General features: G+C 34.9%; 1 protein-coding gene across 1 annotated transcript in view; it reads right to left on the reverse strand.

Moving 5' to 3' along the window:
* Positions 1-19,084, reverse strand: part of LOC106883994 (uncharacterized) — a 63,738-nt gene that overhangs the window by 977 nt on the left and 43,677 nt on the right. Inside the window, exons 10-19 of the mRNA XM_052965862.1 lie at positions 17,174-17,322; positions 15,561-15,645; positions 14,463-14,605; positions 13,969-14,018; positions 12,190-12,826; positions 2,986-3,747; positions 1,546-1,676; positions 941-1,019; positions 622-687; positions 3-49 (exon numbers count right to left, since the gene is read on the reverse strand). Of these exons, the coding sequence (XP_052821822.1) occupies positions 3-49; positions 622-687; positions 941-1,019; positions 1,546-1,676; positions 2,986-3,747; positions 12,190-12,826; positions 13,969-14,018; positions 14,463-14,605; positions 15,561-15,645; positions 17,174-17,322 (2,149 nt within the window). The remainder of the gene's footprint in view (positions 1-2; positions 50-621; positions 688-940; positions 1,020-1,545; positions 1,677-2,985; positions 3,748-12,189; positions 12,827-13,968; positions 14,019-14,462; positions 14,606-15,560; positions 15,646-17,173; positions 17,323-19,084) is intronic.

Genomic DNA, 19,084 nt, shown 5'->3' on the forward strand with positions numbered 1-19,084 from the left:
GCTGCTTTTATGCTGGAACTTGGTAATTTCAAATGTCCAAGTAGAATGGCTGAAAGAAATATATCAAATATATATATATATATATATATATATATATATATATATGTAAGAGTGAACCTTTGATGCAAGTTTGATGAAGTGCCACTCTACTGTCTAAAACTGCAAATATTACATAAATTTTCACTTGGATAAACTAGCATTGCAAGGAGAATTGGTACAGAAACAATTGTAACTGATCATTAAGGATGTGTTAAAGTATTTCTTTGTCTTATTATTTGGATTATATTTTACTCTTCTCACATACATAAAGCTATTATTTAGCATTAAAATTAATGGTAATTGCTGTCAGGAGCTGATAGAATAAGCACTAAATTTTTAAATAAACGCTGGTGGGTGGGGTGTCAATCTGTTCAACTAAAACCTTCAAGGTGGTGCCCCAGCATGGCCACAGTCCAATGAATGAAATGAATTAAAGGTAAAAGATAAAATATTTTTCCCCTGTACTTGAGCAGTCTTATTTTTAATGATTTTATATTTCTCTTTATCTATTTATTTATAACTTAAAATTAATTATATTCAGATTATTAGTAAATTGAATTAATATAGATATGTTTTACTTACAAATGTTGTATGATTTTCTTGAATCCAAGATGGATACGATTTTCTTCTTTACAACTTTACTTTTCTCTAAAAAAAGAAACATTTAATTTAAATGGCATTGTTTAAAAAAAGTGTCTTCTTACTCTGTCAGCATAGAATCATGACTGGTTGCTTTGATAGAGTGTTAGATTACCAGAAGAAATGTTGACTGTTTGTATCCCATCATTGACATTTAGCACAACAAACCAAAAACATAATAAAACAAAGGAAACAAGAGAAAAACCAATGAAATATATAAACAAATAAAAATTTTCATTTATTGATAAATTGTTCTTATTACCTGGCTCACTGGTTTTAAGTGCAAACCTCTTTTCTAGATTCAGAAGAGGGATAATATCATCTGAATCACTTTTATTAACCTAAAAAAGGAAAGAAGATTTATGTGAACAACAAGTGGAAAAGTTTCATGCCCAGGGCCCCTGCATCACCTTAAACATTTTTATAAGGATAAAGATTGTCATTGGTAGGAAAGAGCCTGCAAGTTGGAATGGGTCTTTTAGTGCATTTCCCTCACCTTTGATGTAATGCATTCACTGTTTATGCTGCACTAAAGTACATGCATAATAATAATACTACTTCAAATTTTAGTGTCTTCTGCATGTATGAAACCGTGTCTCAATGTTAACTTCATTTGTTTTCATACATAATGCACTGGAATTTCCTCTCCATTCGTGATTTACCATTAACTGCAGTGATCTGTGAGGTTGATGCAGTTAATAGAAAAATGTGTGAGGATCAACAAAGGCCATGAACCTTCTTTTCCTGCACTAACTTACAGAAAAAACAAAACATCTACTCTCACTTCATCTCCCAGTATCCAAGTAGGGAACTGTAATTACTGTGTAAATCATTCATTCAAAAATAGTTTGCTGCAAATTTGCTAACCTTATACCAAATAGTATTTTCATTTGGTTCTCCTTCAATTTTCTGCCAGTGTAGCCGTTTATTCTTCAGTTTGCTTTGAGATGTACTCATTACAAAATTAGGAAGAGGTGGTGGCACTGGTGGAACTGTTTCTGAAATATATAAATACAACCAAGTAATTTGTTAACCATTTTTTTCTTATGTTAGCATGAGCTTTATGCACATACATACATACATGCAAACATTGAAACAGCTGTAAAGATTTAATTACATCATGTAATATTATGTAACAATTTATGTAATGGTTCTCTCTCTTCTCAACACACACACACACACACACACATATATATATACATATATATTTATAAAATAATTTATCCATCAATTTAACAATGACCTAACAACTGCTAAAAAAGTAGAAAATTAATAAAAGAAGAAAGAGAAAGAAAAAAAGAAGTTGCCTAAAGTTAACATGTTTGTCTATTTGGTGATCACAAGACAATGATTTCAACCATGCAACAGCACCTCAAACAAGGGATGCATCTATTCACAGAAATAGAAAATCACAACTACTCTTGTCCAAACCAACACTTTCTGTGTTTCTGAAACTACAGAAGTGGTAGAATTTCATTGTCACTAATGTGTGATTTCTCCACTGCTGTAATGAAAGGTCCACTCTGCCTGTGACTCAAGAAGTTTCATCCATCAGCAACCATTGAAGACTGACTATGCAACAACTTGACAAAAGATGCAATGTGGATGTGATGGTGGTGGTGGGCAGAAAACCATAACTGCTCCTTCATTTACAACATGTTCTGTACATTTGAAACTTAGGAAGTGGAAGTATTTTATTATTGCAAACGTGTGGAACATCCAAGCTAACTTAACTTGATAATTTAACTCTTAGTTGGGGTGGGGTTCTGTCAGTTATGTGTCATCCTGTCTTAGTAGACCCAAATGCTACACTAGTGCATATTTCTTTAAAGTGCGAAAGAACTGTACACATATTAGACTCATTCTGTCCTTCTTATACAATGTGTTCCACAGCAAGATAAAGTCATAACAATTGAGCTTGTATCAGAATGGTGGAAATTTTCAAAGAAGTTGAAGGTGTCTCCAGACCTTGCAGTACCGTTTAACTTGGTGTGTGTTTAGGCTATAGAACATTATTCCAAATGTGGTGGTGATAGAGGTAGTGATGATGGTGGTAGAGGTGGTGGTGGTGGTGTCAATGATGGTGATGATGATATTGAATTCAATTAGATGTTACTTGAATTAGCTGGAATGTATCTCTTGAACTATGTCAACAGGATTCTACTAAGTTTTTATTTTACCCTTTCTTCATGTTTTTGAATTTGTATTTCCTTTTCAATGCAATATCTAGAACATATGGTCATACAAATATTCTTTTTGTAAGAATTAGTTCACTAAAAACACTTTGGATTGAATGTGTAAACATACCTTTCTTGTCCATTTGAGTGTTTGATTCAAGTTGTTTTATCTTATCACTGACAGATATATGGCTTTTAAGCCATTTCTGTGAATGGTATTTTTCATCTTCTCTCCAAGAATGCACTGGCAAATCAGATTGTGAATTAGAAAGTTCTGCCATTTGATGAAGAACTTCAGTTGCGGTTAGTTTATCGGCTCTCTTGTGTTCTTCATTTTCCCCAGTATTAGAATTATTTGATGCTTTGACTTGGTTAGAAAACTTGTTAGAAGAATCCTTTGATGGAATCACATCATAAGATTTTGATCTCAATTTGTTTTCAATATTGCTTTTTTTAGAATTCCTAATTTTATCTGGGATCAGCTCCTGGGATTTACTGAAATGTTCCTGTTTAACATGCTGAAGTAGAAATTTGTTTGATTCATGGCTCTTAGAGTTCATTTTCTCATTTTTAGAATACCTTCCAGTATTTATGGTAGAATTTTGTTTCTTTGACAATATTGGTTCTTCACAGCTTGGTGTATCATGTTCTTGCAATGTTTTCACCTTTAGAGATTCATGAGTAGGTATTATAGCAGCACGACCATCTTCATTTTTAGAATACCTGCCAGTATTTATGGTAGAATTTTGTTTCTTTGATACTATTGGTTCTTCACAGCTTGGTGTATCATGTTCTTCCAATGTTTTCACCTTTAGAGATTCATGAGTAGGTATTATAACAGCATGACCATCTTCTTCAGCTGCTAAATCTGTCAGATCAGCTTTTAAAGAACCTAAAGATGGAAAAAAATATTTCTCAGAATTAAACTATGAAACACAATTTAGTCTTAATTAAAACTCTGTTACTTCTTTTATAAAATTACGATATAGGCAGACTTAAAATATCTAACTTTCTTGGTGTTACCAGAGAATTATATTAATTAAATGTATTGAGCTTAATCTTCTATTTCGTCAGTTGCTTTTTATTTATTTGAACTTTTAGATTTGAGACTGTATGAATAGATTATATTTGCTTTCCACCAGGGTCAGATTAATAGAGAAGTGAGTGAAGGATGTTAGTGACATCTTATGAACTATGTTGTTGTAGACCTTTAAGCATCCTGTCTTTTTAAAGAGTATTTGACTACAATAACTAATATATACTTCCCTTATTTGAGGTGGTAGGTTTTAAGTTGGAGAAGATTTGGCTGCTATTTCTAACATGTTAAATGACCACACCGAAGCTCCCCAATTAATTGAACAGCTATTTACAGAAAAGGTATTACAGCCAATGAGGGAAGAAAACTATTTTGTTTGGAAAAATTCAAGTAAGTGATGTGATAAATATTCACTGAGTGAATATTTACTTTATAGATCAATGTTTCCCAGCCCTAGGATTCTATGAGATGTTGCTCAGTGTTTTACAAGAAGTAGTGATAAATCAGCTAATTACATACAAAAGCATTTTGAATAATTTTGTGTTTAATTCTATATTCTATATTCATAATTTTCTTATACATGTTGGGAGAATCCTGGCAATTACAGGCTGTAGGACAACTTTACAAAAGAAAAATGACTCCTTCATAAAGAATTGAAGAAAAATTTGATATAAACACGGCCCTGGTTAAGTTGAAATTTCTTTAACCCTTTTTGTGGCATTTGAAGGATTTGGTATTTTCAAACCTTTCAAAGACAGTTTTATGATTTGCTTAATCTCTTATGGAATTTAATTTCACAAAAGAGGAAGATTAATAAAGATATATCAAGAGTTTTATGTAGAAGTTTCTCCAAGACATGGAATGTATTTCAAGGGTTCTGTGAAAGTAAAAAGATTGAGGAACATAGCTTGAAATAATATACTAAGATAGTTGTTATACAGACCAATGCTTCTCAAACTATTTGATGTGGCATACCGGCAGTTTTTTTTTTCCAGTGTGCCAGAGACCAGTAATATTCCTTAGTAATATACTGGAAACAGTATATATAATGAATATAATAAAAGTTGATAAGTTTTTTAATCTTATATTTATTTTTTAAATAAATAATACAATATTACATAAATATTTTATAAGCATTTTATAATGAGTCTTTCTTTTCTGGAAACTTGCTTCATACTGGTAGCTGATTGCTGGCACCAGTCTGCAGACCACCACTTTGAGTGGCACTGACATAGACCAATGTCTTCAATACTTGGAAAATTTCAGATGACAACTTTCTGACCTTTGTCAGAACCTAAAAAAAAGCATTATATAAAATAATGGAAGACTGTACATATTGGTATCTAAGTCAATGCATTTACCTTGCTTTATGATAAACTTACTTTCTCCCAGTTTTTTGTAGTTTGCTTCAAATAATACTGACAAATGTTGACAATTTTATTTCAAATTCACCTCTCAACCCTTACAACTGATACCTGCCAATCTCCTCACTCCTCTCAGTATCTGAAACGTTTGTCTTGTACTCTTCTTTTAATAAAAAAAAGTTCCTTCAAACTTTTCTTCTGGGACCTTTCAGCCTCTCTGTCTCCTTAGATATTTATCCTGTCTCTGGCTACACTCAAGATTTTAAAGCCTAATGAAGTGTGAACTTCAAAACCACACTCAACTCACTACATAAGTGTTGTGTGGACGCCCCCAGGCGATAAGTAGGCTAATCTAATACGTATAAATAGCTAGACGAAAAGCATCGCGTAGAGTGAGCCAGAGCCATCGGTAGACTAGACGTCAAGTTCTGTAGAGTCGAGTCGCTGGAAGTGAGAGTTGAGTAGAGGTTATCCGCATGTGCAATATAACAGTGGAGATGAGGATTTCGTAGCTCACACAGCCACTGTGTAGTATTGCGATATAACAGTGGCGACGAGGTTTCGGATAGTACCGAAATGGAAGAGTTACTGAAAGCAGTTGCAAAACAACAAGAGCAGCAGCAGCAGCAACTACAGAAGTTAACAGAATTGTTACTGCAGGTGTGAAATACGACAATCATTTTCAGCAGATGGTGTTGCAAATTCCATCGAAGAATTTCACTACAATCTGGATGAAGGAACTACTTTTGCTGAATATTACAGACGATACGAAGACATATTCCGAGAGGAATGCAAGGGATGGTCTAGTGAAAGGAAGGTAAGGCTCCTTTTGCGAAAGCTTGCTACTCCGGAACACGTAAGTTTTTGTAACTTTATTTTGTTGAGAAAGCCCATGGAATTGTGTTTTGATGAAATGATAAATATTTTGACTAATATTTTTTGCGAGAAAAGTTCGCAGTTTAACATTCGATGGGAATGTTTAAATTTAAAGAAAAATGAGTCTGATGATTTTGTAACATAGGCTGGTATGGTTAATAAGGCTTGCGAAAGGTTTAAGCTGGAAGAATTAACACCAGATATGTTCAAGTGCCTAATATTCGTTAAAGGGTTAGTGGCAACGGAAGACATGGAAATTATAAAAAGAATATTATCAAAGTTAAATCAAGATGTGAAACTCACTTTGCAGAAAGTGGCTGAGGAATGCCAACAAATAATAAACCTTCGAGACGATACAAGGAAGATAGAAGACAAGAATAATAATGTATAAATGTGTAAAAAAAGTACAGAAAGAAGGAAAAATTTTAATTCAAAATGGTGCTATGGTTGCGGAGATCGACATTTGAGGAAAGATTGCCCCTTTAAAGATAAAACCTGTTTTAAGTGTGGTAAAATTGGACATATACAAACGAAATGCTAGTCAAAGAAAATAGTAAAACAGAAGAATGTCTACTCAACAAAAGTAAATTATACCAGACAAAACCAAAAATTTGTGTTGGTAGAAATAAATGGGTTTCAGACCAAAATGCAATTAGATACTGGTTCAGACATATCGATAATAAATACAGCAACATGGAGTAAGACAGGCAGGCCGTTGTATAAAAAAACTACTAGGATAGCTCATGGTGTGTCAGGGAAACAAGTTCAATTCTTGGGCGAAATTTCACCAGAAATAAAAACTAAAAACAGGACGAGGAAATGTAAACTAATGGTATCTAAGAATACAATGAATATGTTCAGGGCAGATTTAATGGAAGGATTCGACCTGTGGGATCTATCACTGAATACATTATGTAACAAGGTGAATGCATCACAGTCCGTGTCAGAGAAAGCATTGGAAAAACTGAAATTAAAATTGAAAAAGATGTACCCTGATATTTTTTTGAAAGAGCTTGGTATGTGTAAAAATATTAAAGTAAAGTTTGAGTTGAAAGAAAATGTGGTGCCAGTGTTCAAACCGAAAAGGAATGTACCTTTTACAGCTTTAAATCAAGTTGAGAAGGAATTAAAAAAATTGGAAAACATGGAAGTAATTGAAAAAGTAGACTACTCTGAGTGGGCGGCTCCTACGGTATATATATAAAAATGAAGAACAATGAGGTAAGAGTATGTCGGACTTCTCAACTGGTCTTAATGATTGTTTAAAAAATTACAATTATCTGCTTCCAAACCCAAAAGAAATATTTGCCAAGTGCAATGGTGGGAAAATTTTTTCCAAGCTGGATTTGTCAGAGGCCTACCTCCAATTACTGGTAGATGAAGAATGTGCTAAAGTATTAACAATCAATGCTCATAAAGGTCTCTATCATTTCAAAAGACTGCCATTTGGGGTAAAGGTCGCACCAGCAATATTTCAGCAATATTTCAGCAGATTGTGAGTTTGCAGTCCCATACTTGGATGAAATATTGATCAAAAGTGAATCAAGGGACCAACATATTGAACATATAGAAGAGGTTTTCAAACGAATATGTGATTACGGGTTTAAAGTAAGGGAGGATAAATGTGAATTTTTCTTGACAAAAATAAAGTGCTTAGGACAAGTAATCGATGAAAACGGACGAAAACCGGACCCTTCTAGGATCAATGTGATAAAAAAAAAATGCCTGCTCCCACTAACAAAACAACACTATAAGCATTTTTAGGTTTGGTAAGTTATTACCAGTTGTACATACCTAAAATGTATGAGCTAAGAGCTCCGTTGAATAAGTTGCTAAAGGAGGACTTGAAATGGAGCTGGACAAACGAATGTCAGAAATCATTCGAGGAATTAAAAAGCGGTTAACATCAGAGTTATCATTAACTCATTTCGACCCAAATCGGAAAATAATTGTGGCATCGGATGCCAGTGAATATGGTATAGGAGCTGTGATATTGCATAAATTTAATGATGGTAAAATCAAAGCTATTGCACATGCATCGAGAATTCTGTTACCAGCAGAAAGAAACTACTGCCAGATTGAAAAAGAGGCGTTATCATTAATCTTCGCAGTAAAAAAATTCTACAAATTCTTACATGTGAAGAAGTTTACACTGCAAACAGATCACCAACTGTTATTGTCTATTTTTGGTTCGAAAAAGGGTATCCCCATGCACTCAGCAAACTGCTTACAGCACTGGGAGACTACTCTGTTGAACTACAATTTCCAGATGGAGTTTTTGCCATCAATGAAAATGGGACATGCAGACGGGTTGTCTAGGCTAATTCCAAAATATGAGGAACCTTTTGAAGACACGGTGATTGCATCATTAAAACTAGAAATGGAACTGAAGAACATTTTGTGCAATGTAGTATGTGATTTGCCGGTAATGCTGGAAGAAATTAAATTGAAATCGGGAAATGATAGGTTCATAAATAAGATTTTTAAAATGTTGAGTAACACGAAAAATATAAATGAGCAAGATGCAGGTTCAAAGCACTATTCAGTATGTGATGAGGTATTATTATATACACAAAGAGTGGTAATACCTGAAGCACTGCAAAACAGAGTATTAAAAGACTTTCATGTAGGACATCCAGGGATTGTCTGGATGAAGAACCTTATGAGAAGTTACGTTTATTGGCTGAATATGGACAAGCAAATCGAGAGACTGGTAAAGCAGTGTAGGGGATGTGCTATGGCAGCAAAGGCTCCCTCAGTGCAGATACAGCTGTGGCCAAAAATGGATTTGGCATGGTCTAGACTACATGTGGATTTTGCAGGACCAATAAATGACTCTCATTATATCATTGTGGTGGATAGCTATTCCAAATGGCCTGAAGTGTGTAAATGTTCAAGGCCAACCACAAGTGTGACTATTGACTTCTTGGAAGAACTGTTCGCTCATTATGGAGTGCCAGATACGATTGTGTCAGATAATGGTACACAATTCGTGGCGAAGGAGTTTGAAAGATTCTGTAAGTCGGTTCAGATGAAGCATGTGTTAACTCTGCTATACCATCCAAGGTCAAATGGGTTAGCGGAAAGATTCGTTGACACATTCAAGAGAGCCTTAAGGAAGACCAGACGGGAAATCCTTGAAGATACAAATATGACAAAGTTTTTGCAGGTGTATAGAATAACACTGAATCCAAATGCAGAGTCGGGTAGGTCACCCGCAGATTTGATGTTTTCCAGAAAAATTCGTTCTATTTTTGACAAATAGTTGCTGAGCAGGAAACAGAAAATAGAAAATTCGGAAAGAAAAACGAAATTTTTTAACACAGGTGACAAAGTGTATTTTAAAATATATAGTAACGGAAAATAGGACTGGGAACAAGGAAGTATAACTGGACGTCTGGGTACATGGTAAAAAGACCAAAATATGAACACAGAAGGCATTTAAACCAATTAAAAAAAAGATATACCAAAAACCAAGAGAGGCAAGAAGAACCAATAGATTTATGGTATGATTTGTTCGAGGTCCCAGAACCACAAGCAGAAGCAGAATTGACACGTAGGTCAAACAGGAAGAGAAAACCTACAAAAATGATGGAAATTAACGCTAAGAGGAAAAGATGTGCCAGTTTCTCACCAAGGAAATAAAATCGATAAATTCGGGTTTAAAGACTTTCAAAAGGGGGAGGTGTTGTGTGGACGCCCCCAGGCGATAAGTAGGCTAGTCCAATATGTATAAACAGCTAGACGAAAAGTGTCGCATAGAGCGAGCCGGAGCCATCGGTAGACTTGATATCGAGTTCTGTAGAGTCAAGTCGTCAGAAGTGAGAGTTGAGTAGAGGTCATCTGCACATGCGATATAACAATAAGAAAAAGAGCTACTCAGATTCCTCTATATTTATCACTAAAATCTCTTGTGTGAAAAAGTAAGCATTGAAGCATCTCTCTCTTTATATGTACTGATTGGTAATATGCAGTACTGTAGAAGACTCGACCACCTTTGGTGAAATGTACCATGACGCTAGAGTAGTGTTTGGAGGCTGAAATATTTTGCACACTGCTAAGCACACAACATTCATTTTGCTGCTTAAACCCTTTGAATCCATTGATTCCCCTCTGTTCCTGTTGCTCACTCTCTACTCATTGCTCTATTTCGTTCTTGTGACTATCCCACTCTTTACTAAGCCTATGTATCAGAGACTGCTTTGGTCAGCCCTTACCAAACCAATGTATAAGAGACTATACTGGGCTATCCTCTACAATTCCTTCTCTCTAGTGCATCTACCTTATCATCCTTACTCACACTCTCCTCATCCTCTCCACCCTCTCCTAAGGTCACTTCTATTACCAGCTATCACCTAACATTTATCTTATCTCATCACCAACCCTTACTTTTGTCCACCTCTGCTGTTGCCAGTCAGTCTCTAGTCTTTATCTTACTCTGTCACCTTCCCATAATTTTGTCCACTTTTGCTGTACTAAATAATCCTGTCCCTTACATCATACTACTACTTTCTTTCTTCCACCTAGTCATCAAGGCCCTTCTGATGTCCTTGATCTCTTTTCTAATCCCCCTCTTTGGTCACCTGAGCAAATGTACATGCTCTAGGCTACTGTGTACTCTCAGCACTTGCAACTCTCATCCATTTTCAACCTTGATGCTGGTGTCACTGCCCTTTCTGGTTTCATGTTCGAGTTCAAATACTCTCTACATCCCATTACTCTTCCTATACTGATGCAAACTGATTGCTTGTGTTCCTTAAAAGTGATGGACGAATGAGATAATCTTTCTAGTGCTGGTACCACAAAATGCACCCAGTATCTCCTGTAATTGTTGGCAAACTGAGTGGAGAATGTATAGGGTCCAGAGGTTGTAAAATTATGTTCTCCACCACAATTAACTAAAGACCACATTCCTTTTATGAGAGATATATTCTTCATTTAAAAGAGTACCATTTTAAAGCATGTCATAATTTCTTCTCACATCTAGAGTTACCATACTTCCCTTTTGATCAACATGTTCTTGGCAGTGAATCCAAAAGCTCATTTTCTTTTATGAACTAAAGCTGAAAGCAAGATCACCTATTACTTATTAAAGGTATTACACATTGTGATCAACTAAATGCGATGGGGAAAAGCTTTGTTAATCTTGGAAGATTTCAAACTACTAAACTTGAGACTTTTATAAGCAAGTATATCTATTACTTTTACTTCAATGCCAACTTGTAGACTCTATCATATTACTATATCATTGATATTTCCCTACCATGAAAAACTCCCCCAGGTTTTGCAGTCTTGCAAGCTGCATGGCAACCTTACTACCACAAAAAGTACACAGTACATGCTGAAAAATGGTTAGTATCGAAAATATGCTAGAGCAGACACTGGAGCATATGGTCCTTGGACTCACTGGATCCTGTCAAACCACCCAACCCATGCCTGTATAGAACATAGACACTAAATGATGATGATGATGATGATGATGATGATGATGAGGGGGAGGGGGAGGAGAAGAAGAAGAGGAGGAGGAGGAGGAGGAGGTGAAGGAGAAGAAGAAGAGGAAGAGGAGGAGAAGGAGGAGAAGAAGAAGAAGAGGGAGAAGAGAAAGAGAAGAAGAAGAAAAGGGGAGGAGGAGAAGAAGAAGAAGGAGAGGAAGAGGAGAAAGAGAAGAAGAAAAGGGGAGGAGGAGAAGAAGAAGAAGGAGAGGAAGAGGAGAAGAAGAAGAGAAGAAGAAGAGAAGAAGAAGAGGAAGAAGAAGAGGAGGAGGATAATAATAATAATAATAATAATAATAATAATAATAATAATAATAATAATAAAATAGTAATAGTAATAGTAATAATAATAATAATAATAATAATGATAATCATCATCATCATCATCATCATCATCATCATCATGGATGGTATTTTCATGTTTTCAAAAAGTATGTGTTTGGAAGTCAGATCTGGAAAATTTTAAGTGGTTTCCATAGAAGCTTTATGGCATAAATTGAAACTTAAATTGCTTTTCCTTTTCTATTTAAAATCATTTATAAAATAAACTTACCAAAGAAACTAACCTTGTGTTCCAGATGTAACTAAAGAACTGGTACTTTGACTTTTTCCCTTTGGTACAAGGTTCTTCTGTTTATTCCTCACATCCTTGCTTGTTGATCGAATAGGATTGCTGTTATTTTCTGGCTTCTTCCTTTGGTGCTGTTGCTTAGGTTCTCTTTCACTTTGAGTCAAATCTGTGGTTTTGAGTGGAACTTTATTTGTTGAGTCGGTATTGTAAATGTCTGGCAAAGTTCTTGTCTGATTACCTTTTACAGAAGATGGCAATTTGTAGTTTGCTTTGGGTTTGTGTTTTGGAAAACTTGGGGGTTCAGATATAGATTTACTGTTGTGAGCAACACCATTTTGTGTTACAGGTGGGAGCTTTCTATTAGAATTAGAAGATTTCTTTAAGAAACTTGTCAAGAGTTTATCATGAACCACAGGCTGAGATTCTGATTGGTTGTCTGCATATGACCAAAACATCTTCTCACATTCTGTGCAACTTTTGGATTTACTATGTTGGTGACTTGCTGCTAAAACAACCTGACTTTCTTCATATGACAGAGATGAAGATGAAGCCGAAATGGAGTTGTCACATAAAGAGGAATCACTCATATCATTTGCAGTACTGTCAATGTTTAAGGGAAATTGTTTTATTAGCTGAAATATATTTAAAATATTTTATTATAATCAAAGGAAGCTCAACAACATATTACATAATTATAATAGATATATTTTAAGAAAACATTGTATTGCATGATTTTTCAGAGTTGGTTTCTACAAATGACCTACTCTTTATATAGTTGATATTATAAAGATCTTACATCTAAGATCAAAGTTTCATATTTAGGGACCTTTTACCTCTGTTGGCAACCAAAGGTCTCTCTTTCCAACTGAAAGGAAGATGCATGTGCATGAACAGCACTGCCACATGGTAGCAAGACATGGGCCCTAAATGCAGAGGACATGCAAAGACTAGAGAAGAATGAAGCCAAAATACTCTGATAGATGTGCCTTGTCAATGTACATATTCAACAGAGTACTAGTGTGTTGAGAGAAAAGTTAGGCACAAAAAAAATTAGATGCAGTGTGCACGAGAGAAGACTGCACCAGTTTGGTCATGTGATGTGGATGGATGTGGACAGTTGCATAAAGAAGTACTGATCACTTAAAGTGGATTGAACTTGTATGGAAGGGGAAAACCCAGGAAGATGTGCAATGAAGTACTGAAGGCTGATCTCAAGACAGTGAGCATTATGAAGGAGAGGGCATAGGACCAAGATATCTGGCACCTTGTTGTACTCAAGAAAACCTGTCCACTACAATAAAATTGATATCCTAAACCACTTTGGTTAATGCTTGTCTGTGAGGAGTTCTGCCTACTTACCAACTGCTTCCCTACCACAAATGGAAGGCACAAACATACATACATAAACAATAATAGTAAAAACACACTTGAGTACTAAAGTAACATGCATACCCACTATGCCAAAATAAGTTTATCCACTGTATACACTTACATATATGCACATACTAACTAATTCACATATTCACAAACCCTTTTTTAAGTCTCTTGACTTAAGCAAAAGTGACTTGTCACTTTGTTAGTGACCAACTTGAATTGTGCAAAGGGAAAAAAAAAAAACTTTAATAAATTCCAAAGCAAAGCATATATCCATATATGCATACGCATGTAAACACACATGCACATACATGTGAATACAAATGCTTTGATGCATGGAAGGAAAATTGATACTTTTATAGTTAAAAAGAAGAAATCTTGAAACATTATTATTACTTACAGTATTTTCTTCATTATAATTTACTGCAGAAATGGGGGGAAATGCTGCACCTAGAGAAGACAAATGTAATAATTTACACCTAAAATATCAGAGAGAAAAGAAGATTTGGCAAGAACAGCTCTATATTATGCAGCTTATATTAACAATATCAGAAGGATTAAAGGCAAAAGCAGTTCAACTATGATGGCTTAGAATCGTGAAATGTTAGATTATAGGGCATCTAATGTTTGTGCTTTTTCTAAGAATAAAATGGTTTTGACTGGCATTTGAAACCTCTTTTGTAGTTTTGGTTGGCTGGGAGCTTACTTTTTGCTTAACAGTGTTTGTCATTTATATATTATGAAAATTGTTCATCAATAAATTAATGTATTTTAAATGAAATGGGAAAATATTGGATATTTTGAATGAAGACAAGATAGGATTTGATTCCTAAAAACATTCAGTTTTCAGCAAAGGTAAAAAAAAAAGCAAAATGGGATTGGAATGATACTTACCAAGTTGTTTATTACTTGATAATATTTTCCCCTTTATTAATGCTTGATGTTTAGGAATAAGATCTGGTAAAATACTTAACCATACTGTTTGTTTTGCTGGGGTATTTAGAATATGTTCTATATTGATGATGCTTCCAAATGTTCTGAAAAAGAAGGATTTTATTCTAAATTAAAATTTATTTGAAAATTGTTCTTAACCAAAACTTTTCATCAGCAATATTTTACTCAAATAAATAAAATGTTTTTATATTCATATTGTCATTAACACTGTGAGATTCATTCAATAGAGTGAGGTTCATTCAATATGTGACACAGTGTGATAACTTTCAAAACGGGATTGAAGGCCTCATTTCTATTGAAGTTGGTTGCTGCAGCTTTTCAGCTATATCAGTGTGTTATTTCTGAAGATTGTTCTGGAACCCAAACAATTGAAGAAAGCCACTGAGGAGATAGGTATGGCAGCTGAAATGAACTTAAGGTGTCTGTAGTTGATAAGACACTGCAGGTGGAACCCTTCCACAGGTGAAGAGTAATTCAGTCCTTACTACCTCACTCACATGAAGTATACAGGCTAAGGGTTGAATTGCTTGTGCCCCTGAGATACTTGTTGATAATACAGAAGAGGTTGTAATACCCCTGAGTAACTCCTGAGGTTTCTGCATGGGGCAAAGCATTTCTAATGTTTATATCACTTAGAGTAGAATTCTTCATATCTGAAATCTTTAGATATGATTTTTAAAGATTTTGAAATCATTCTTATTAATGAAATGATGGTATAGTTCTTACACAGCTAAACTTAATGGGTATTTAAGCAATGTAACCGTGAATAGTTGATGGCTTAGATGTGGTATTGATGAAAGAGCAATAACTCTTGAAATATGCATATACATATTTATCATCAATCACATTGTTTACATAGACACATTCATTTAGGAAATGTTGTAACTTGCAGTGCTGGCTCTAAAATTATCTATAGAGATAAACTTAAAAGTGAATATATATATATATATATATATATATATAAATAATTATAATTATAAAGCAAATAGCTTTTGATGATTACAATCTTTTTTAATTAACAAAAAAAATTTTAATTACTTATTGACTGCATAAACATCAAGGTTATTTTTGACTTTATTATTTTCACATGTGCTCAGGTGATGTTCCATAAGACTTCTGTTATCTAAAATATAAATAAATATGAAACCAAAAATTAGATAAAACTAACAAAAGCAAATTAAATAGAAAATATTTATAGAGTCGTGATTTCTTTGCATAGGTACATGGTGAAAGCTAGTTGAAGAAGAAGTTTATAAACTAATGAATCAACTTTGATATATATATTGTTGTCTTTGGGGATTGTCATGTTGCCAGTTTAGCCAATGAAAACACACACACTATATATTTGGTATTCACATGCTTCAGCTTTATTCTATATTAATTGTATTTTGGCTAGAGTTCTTTCGTCACACTTCTGTGACCACATTAGTGGTCCTTTGCTTTCTTCTTCCTTTTTTGTGTCTCTCCTTACTAACGATCTGCCATTTTGTATTCCTGTTGTATGTGTCTTTATTTGCGCATGCATGTATCTCTGTGTGTGCCTATGTTTAGTAAGTGTGTGTGTGGGAATGTGTATGGTACCTGCATTATCAGTATCCCCTGTTTATACACATTTGTTTAATTTACTTTTATTTATTTTATTCATTTGTTTTAATCTACTATGTCATTTCTTTCTTTTTTTTTCTATTAATTTAATTTAATTTATTTTATTTTGTTTATGTATATAATTATTCAATTCCATTTATTTATCTGTGCATTGTATTAGTTTCATATTATTATCAGTTTATGGGGATCTTATTCTGTCATAGGTTGTGGTGTGTGGGGTGTGTGTACTAGTGTTCCATTCTAGTTTTTTATTTAGGCTAGGTTTATCTTCTATTATGTGTGTAGCTTCCATAATTTGTCTAAGCTTTGCATCTGTTCTATGTGTGGACAAGATTTTAACTTCTATGTTGTTGAGGGAGCCCCAGTGTTCCTGCTCAGCATGTTGGTATAAAACTGATGAGCTCTTCTCTTCTTTAAGTTCCCTCCAATGCTCATTTACCCACTCTTCTATGCTCTGTGCTGTCTCTCCTATGTACGTCATTGTCTTGTTTCTGCACCATCCCTCTGTACATCTTATAGTATAGACTACATTCCTAGCTTTACAGTTTATTTGTGGGCTAAATCTACATACAATACAGTTCCTACCAGTACAGGGGGTTCTACGAAGTGGGTAGGTTCTACGAAGTGGGTAGGTTCTACTGATTAGGGATTTGATAGGGTTACCTGGCCTTTCTACAATCTTAGTTCTTAGCTTAAGTTTGTTTAGGGCCCTTCTAAAGTGGTATGCCAGTTCGCCTCTAAGGGTGGTGTTAATGAAACCCCCCACACACCACAACCTATGACAGAAAAAAAATTAATGTAATAAAGCTTTATTATTTTTTAGATTAGTTTTATTATTATATATATCTTTTATATTGAATAAAATATTAGCTTCAAATTTTGGGCACAAGGCCAACAATTTCAAGGAAGTGGATAAGGCAAACACATCAATTCCAGTGCTCAAATGATACTTCAATTTGAAAGGGATGAAAGGCAAAGTTGATCCTGGTGGGCTCAAGAGAGAGAAAAAGAGAATGAAAAGGAAAATGTAAGCTGAAACAACATACTGTTATTTAAATATTCATTGAGGTTCTCTTTTATTCGAATGTATTTTCTGTCCTTTGTTGACATTTTCAGTATTAAGAACAACCAGAGAGATTTCTTGGATGGAGTGTCCAGAATTAATCGCAGATATGTTAATAACCTAATGATGTTACTGATTAAAAAAAAGTAGAAGCAAAAATATAAAAGTAAGACAATAATATATATAGGAAATATAGACTTTTGGGTAAATAAATCCATCCTATCTTTGCTAGTATAGATAGACTGATTGAAACTGATGATGACCATAACAATAACAACAATGACAATGATGATGACAACGACGATGACAACAATGACAACGATGGTAATGATAATGATAATGATGGTGGTGGTAATGATGGTGATGGTGACGATGATGATAATGACAACGAATGCACTGCTGCCACCAACTCACCTGCCTCTGCTGCCTTTGCCAATAATGAGATGAAAATAACAATGGGAGTGGTGATGTTGATGCTTTTTTCCTATAAAGGTAAGTTGAATAAGTGAGGCAGTATCATCCGTCTTCTGACGAGTGATGTTGATGTGATTTAATGTTTATCAGAGAAACACTAGTAGGTAGAAAATTACAGCCGGCAGCAATTCTGGGAAAGAGGGATTAGAATAAGGTTTAAAGATGATGATGCTCTCAAGACAGCTTGAATTCCTACAGGATAATAAATAATGCTTTGGGGTATAAAATTTATTAGAGTTAGCAGTTAATATCAGAGCTATTTATACAATTACCTTATCAAATCCATTATAGAATTTACATGGTAAATTCTATAATGTGTGATTAAAAAGATCAATTTGAAACTATGTGGTCAATCCCACTATACAACACTGTACAACACTTTGGGTAGGTACTTTCTATTTCAGGTCCATGAAAGCTTTATGAGTAAAATTTAATGGATGGAAACTTCCTTTGATATTGCTGCACCTTTTATGTGTCCATAGCTTACACCAGGTACAGTGTATGGAGTTTCTACCCATGCCTTTTCTACAAATTGAGCAGGGTCATCTACCTGAAGGGGTTTGTGATTTGACAGCCTTCCTACTTACTAAGACTTTGGTTTTTGCTTGGTTAACTCTAAGACCCTTCGATTCTAGACCTTGCTTCCACACACTAAATTTCATCTTTAGTCCTGACAGTGACTTGGCTATTGGAGCAAAGTCATCAGGATAGAGGAGCTCCCAGGAGCAGCCTATCTTGAATTCCTCTGTTATTGCTTGGAGGATTATAATGAATAAAAAGGGGCTGAGGACTGATCCTTGGTGAACCCCTACTTCTACTCGGAATTCTTCACTATACTTGTTGCCAACCCTCACCTTACTGGCAGCATCCCTATACAGGGCTTGTACCGCTCTTACCAACCACTCGCCTATCCCCAGTTTCCGCATTGACCAAATAAGGGATCGGGGGACCCTGTCAAAGGCTTTCTCCAAGTCAACAAAAGCCAAGTACAGAGGTTTATCTTTGGCTAGATATTTCTCCTGCAGTTGCCTAATCAGAAATATAGCATCAGTGGTGCTTCTGCCTGACAGAAAACCAAACTGCATCTCACTTAGGCTAACTCTCTCCCTAATTAGTTGGGCTATGACCCTCTCTGTAGCTTTCATCACCTGATCCAATAATTTGATACCCCTGCAGTTATTTCTGTCTAAAGCATCACCTTTACCCTTGTAGCAGTTAACTATGGTGCTGCTACACCAGTCATTGGGTATGACTCCTTCATGAACTAACTGATTTGCGATACAGGCGACAAGACCATAACCCCCCCCCCCCGATATTTTAAGCATTTCAGCAGTGATTCCTGATGAGCTGGGAGCTTCCCCTGTCTTATATCCTTAATATCCTTAATTCTTTATCTATCAGGGTACTGTTGATTTGGGTA

The sequence above is a fragment of the Octopus bimaculoides genome, chromosome 2 (genome assembly GCF_001194135.2).
Source record: "Octopus bimaculoides isolate UCB-OBI-ISO-001 chromosome 2, ASM119413v2, whole genome shotgun sequence".
NCBI classification, from domain to species: domain Eukaryota; kingdom Metazoa; phylum Mollusca; class Cephalopoda; order Octopoda; family Octopodidae; genus Octopus; species Octopus bimaculoides.